Source organism: Montipora foliosa, chromosome 3 (genome assembly GCF_036669935.1).
Source record: "Montipora foliosa isolate CH-2021 chromosome 3, ASM3666993v2, whole genome shotgun sequence".
Classification (NCBI taxonomy): domain Eukaryota; kingdom Metazoa; phylum Cnidaria; class Anthozoa; order Scleractinia; family Acroporidae; genus Montipora; species Montipora foliosa.
Genome location: NC_090871.1, coordinates 9964930 through 9969929, shown reverse-complemented (window position 1 = coordinate 9969929; position 5000 = coordinate 9964930). Strand labels below are relative to the sequence as shown.

General features: G+C 43.9%; 2 protein-coding genes across 2 annotated transcripts in view; one reads left to right on the top strand and one right to left on the bottom strand.

Moving 5' to 3' along the window:
* The window catches only part of LOC137996701 (CASP8-associated protein 2-like), a 9210-nt gene extending 7052 nt beyond the window's left edge, over positions 1-2158 (bottom strand). Inside the window, exon 1 of the mRNA XM_068842238.1 lies at positions 2013-2158. Within this exon, the coding sequence (XP_068698339.1) occupies positions 2013-2094 (82 nt within the window). The 5' untranslated portion in view covers positions 2095-2158. The remainder of the gene's footprint in view (positions 1-2012) is intronic.
* An 11-nt stretch (positions 2159-2169) lies between these two features.
* The window catches only part of LOC137996699 (guanine nucleotide exchange protein smcr8a-like), a 42145-nt gene continuing 39314 nt past the window's right edge, over positions 2170-5000 (top strand). The window contains exon 1 of the mRNA XM_068842235.1: positions 2170-2617. Coding sequence (XP_068698336.1) covers positions 2408-2617 — 210 coding nt within the window. The 5' untranslated portion in view covers positions 2170-2407. The remainder of the gene's footprint in view (positions 2618-5000) is intronic.

The window sequence follows — 5000 nt, the reverse complement described above, 5'->3', positions numbered from 1 at the left end:
CCGGTGGATTGAAGGTTATCCATTGCAATTTTTTTAACATTGCAAAACAATTCCCCACCATCTCCAGATGCACTTTGTCTTTGTCAACAGACTGCATTTCCACATAGGTTTTGGACATTTCACTGATGACGAAAGTAAATGCATTGTGTTCTTTGCACCACTCTATACATTCTATGCACCTTTCAGGATGAACTATACCGAAGCAGAGAGAACTTCCAAATAATCAAATCTTGCTTTGCTGATGCTATTACTTTAGTAGCCATCTTGATTATTACGAAGACACTAGTTTGCTTCAAAAGAAGGGAAGTGTGAAATTATTTTAATTGCAATGAACTTGTGCATTAAAGTTTCCCATGAAGGATGCACCAATCAGACTGGATGCGGGATGCATGGTACACTCTTCCATGCAATGAACTTTTAAGTGTGCCGCACGGGGCATGAAGGAAAAGCAGAGATCACAGATGACAGCAATGCTGGATAAACCTAAAACTATCACAGCTAGGGACCAACCATAAGCCCTAACAGTGTCTTTAGTCATAATTAGGGTTACGGTTAGCATTATTAAACAGATGGGGTTGTTTCAAGAGTAGTAAAAGAGGGATCTCTGAACTGTAACCAACGAGTTGTATGTTCAATAAATTATTGTATATAAGTGCTTGTGATTGTTATGTAAATAGTCAGCCAGAATTAAAAAAAATATCATTTTCAAGGTGTGAATTAGCAACTTCACACATTAGCTCAGTGGTAAAGAACAGGGGCCAGTAATCTAGAAGTGTACAGTGGGTTAGAGTTCAAGTAAAACTGCAAGTGAGATATCATTGTAATACCAGAAAAAGCCGAGCGGGATCTGGAAAAAAAGGACAGGATGAGGGGAAAAAAAGAGGACAACTGTGACAAAAAGGAGCAACGGTGTGAGCGATGTGGGCAACGAAGAGGGAAGGAGGCAGAAAAAGTGAGATCCATTTTCATTCATCCCTTGGGTGTACGTATTGTTCTACAAAACAAGTGAACGCAGAATTAATTTATTCTGCATGCATAATGAAATAGGGACCTGTACGGAAATCATTCTGAATGTTCTCATAAGACTGTTGCATACGTGCCAACTCTCCCGGATACGGAACGAATCTCCCGGTCTCCCATACGGGTCATTAAATCTCCCGGATAAAAACGACTCTGAACCTTTTACAGACGTTTCTCCATGCTAGACTCAAATTGCATCTCCAAATTAAAAAAAAAATCGACATTTTCAAATTCGTTTCATTGTTTCTTAATGCACTTCTTCATCTCTGAGTTTCAAACACACGTTAATAGAACTAAACAAAATGACTTCCTTTAGCTATCATAGCCATATTTATATAAATGAATGAAGGGGTAGTTTCTAAAGAAACTGTGGTGCTGCGTCGGTGGGGAAGTAGTATACAAAAATTTGGTTTATCAACGGAGTTGATAATGTAAATTGACCACCGTACAGAGATTGTTTGATTGGATCTCCGATTAACCAATACTGAAAAATTCTTGACATAAGTACCCTGTTTTCCTGCAAATTCACAATGGCGGCAGAATATTCTTGTATTCTGAAGGAGCTGCTGGGGGATGGGTGGGTGCGTTTAAGGGGGGGGGGAAGGAGGGGAGGGGGAGTGGGTAGGTTGATCAAGGGGGGAGGGGAGGGGAGACCGGCTGGAAAAAATCTCCAGATTTTAGATCTCCGTAGGTTGGCATCTCTGCTGTTGCGTTAAGAAATTGTGAAAAACATAGTTAACTCGCTGAGGTTTTAGGCATTTTCTGTTTTGGTCATGTGATTTACCAAATACAGTTGTGAGTCGAACCATACAAAGGAATGTTAAAAAGAATACACTTGGCAAAAAAGGATTACTGTAGAGTTAAAGGAATTCAAGAAATAACTATTTGAAGGGGTCGACGTCCATAGCGACGGATTGGTAGATAAGAGCTTAAATCCTTATTTCTGGTAACCAGCTAGGGTAATTCAATTAACTGTAACTTTGCACACTCACCCTCGTCTTTGACAATGAACGAAGAATTTGTTTTACCGTCAGATGCCTCTGTTTTCTCGACATAATCATCGTTCATCGCCATTTTACGAACTGATCTGCAGGAAAAAGGCAGGCGCCTGCAAGAACACCTCGTTTTGATGACGAGGTTAACAACTTCGAAGTTGGGTGAAGTTGACTTCCTGCTGTATTTTGCGCAATTTCTTCTCCGCTATATTCCACAGTTGGAAGTCGAAGGTTCAGCGTGATTGCGAGCTTCGCGACCGACGCTTACGTGAACGTTGAAGCGAGGAGCCGACAATAAGGCCGCGTCTGTTCTTTCTTAACCAATCTGTCTTTTTATGTCTGTGGTCTGCTTCCGGCAATTTTGTGCGCAATGAGATTGAGGAATTCTCACCATGCACGGACATTACGATTCTTTACATTCAAAAGGCAATGATGCCTGGGACGTGAAGACAGGTGATATTAGCACAAAGAAGCTTGGAGCTAATTTTCGTTTCGCGAGCAATAGATCCCTCGGCGAGAACCCGTGGGCGCGGACGGCACCAATTAATGGGGATTTCATTTTGATTGCTGAATTCTCAGAAAATGAAGGACCTATACCTGTGGTGAGTACATCTGTAATCATTTGAGACAAAATATGGGGAAATGAATGGTGTGTGTTGTTATTTTCTCGCAACAGTGAAGATGACATTGAATAAACATTGGTCTCACATGTCCTAATATTGAGTCACGAGTTTCATGCACAGTTGCACCGTAGGGGTGGGGGTTACGTCAGAGCAGGTTTTTCAGCATCCTTCAATTAGTTTGCCAACACGAAGCTCTGCAAGAATTTAACTCTTGCATGCTTCCTTATGCAAGATTTTTTTTGGTAATTGCCTTAAATGTGCCAATGTTTAAGATACAGGGTAGTCATGATAAAGAATCTCTGAAACGGTTTTAATAATAATTGTTTGCATTTGGAATGTAACACTACGCATAGAATTTGGCATGAGGGAAAAAGAGGGAAATAGGTTGGGAGCCTGAGTTAAACTCATCACCAACAGATGGGGAAGATGCTGACAAATCAGTGGGATCCACACGCATGCGTGTAAGTAACCATGACAACCGTGTGAGCGGCCACCACCAAAAAGATCTCCAAGGTGCTTGGAGGACAGGCCTGCAAACAGGGCTGTCAAGGGACTGAACTCCCAAAGAAGTACCAAGCACCAACCACACACAATGATCAAACCTGAGAAACAGGGTACTCACCCAGACTTGCATACTACCTGTCTGAGGTTACAGAGAGACTGTCGGAAGACACATGGATGCCTCCAAGGTTGAACTACAGGTAATTCAAGGAGAATCCAAAATTGGAGCAACCCTGTCACTGCCGCAAAACAGGGGAACAAGACTCGGGACACAAATGCAGTGTCTGTTTGAAAACTAGAACAAAAGCCAAGGCAGCCACACCTCAGAAGCGAAGTATTCCTTCAAAGATTAAGACGCCTAACATCAGGACATGTACACTGTTATGTAAGATGAATCAAAAACGGAGCCAAGGACTCAGCAGGGGTTCGTATGTACAGTTGATAGCCGTTGATTGACCATCAACCCAGCGCCGGAATGAGATGGTCGGCGACCCCATTATGTGCCGCCACTGTGCAACACCAATACGGAAGCTTTGACTTGAGAACAATCCCTGCAAGATCTTCCGCAGCCACCTGTGAGGCGTGCATGAGACAAGAGAGTTCCATATTTGAATAGGAGCAGGGGGCCTGCCTTGTTCCTCCTAACATGCAAATAAGCCAAAAGGGAGTGGAGAGCACCCAGAGGAAACTTGCCTCGGCCAATGTGAATTTTAGCAACCCTGACAAAAGGGGTATGTCTTGGAAGCCTTCAGGTGAATGTGCAGGTGGCAGACTAGCTTGAATCCACTGCAACATCAGCCACACTGAGGTGAGTATCCTCTGAGAAACAGTTCACCAACAGATCAGAAAAATCCTGTTCGATATGCAGGTCCTGTACTGCAGATAAATACACATTGATCGCAAAGGGCTGGCCCGAAGCAGCCAAGTGGGTAACGGAGAGGCACAAGGTCCACTCGTCCACAGGACATGGAGAGTTATGTGGGGCAAGCCTTCCGGTTTGCCAACAAAAATCCACAAATCTTTTCTGCCTGGAAGCGTAAGCGGTCTGTGTGGTAGGGGCTATCCCCTCTGCTAGGAACTGCTGGCACCATGCTTCAAGAGAGGGCAGGTCAAGTTCTCCAGTAAGTTGCTGGGCACAGCTGTTGATTTCCTGCCAGTGAAAGTGGGAAAGAGCATCAGCAAATAATTTATTTTCATCGCCAGGCATGTGTGAGCTGCTGCCGCAAGGAGCTTACGTAATAAGAACATAACACAAGGGACTTGGGATGTACGTGTGATGGCCTCATTGCCAGAGTCAAACAGGATAATTATGTTTCCAGAACCACTGGGAACCCCAGACGTGCTTGGTGACAACAACATGGAAAAGCTCTTGATAGGCAATAGACTGCTTGGCTTGACCTGGGTCTCAAGCCCCACTGAACCAGTCACCTTAAAAATAAGCACCAAACCCAAGTGAGGCTGCTGCATCTGAGGTGACTTCCTTGTCGGCAGCAGCAGACATGCCTGGGAAGAGCCAAAAACTGATGCCATGCCAAGAAGAAAGGAACTTGTCCCACCATTGCAGGTCCAAGTGGAATTCGGCATTTAAACAAATAGGGTGATCCCACCACCTAAAATAGCTAAAAAGTCCGACCGTGCCACACCACCTTGGCTGTATGGTGTAGGTGGCCAATTAGGGACTTTGGGATATCTTAAATGGTTTTAATAACAGCAGTCCATTCAGTGATCATAACAGACAAGAAAAACATGAGGCCAAGCAACATGCGCACCTGTACAGTAGGTTGATAACACAGTGTCGCAGGTTCTGCCTGCCAGTGAGCTCCCATTCAAAAGTTAAATGGTGCGTGCCTAATAACATTGA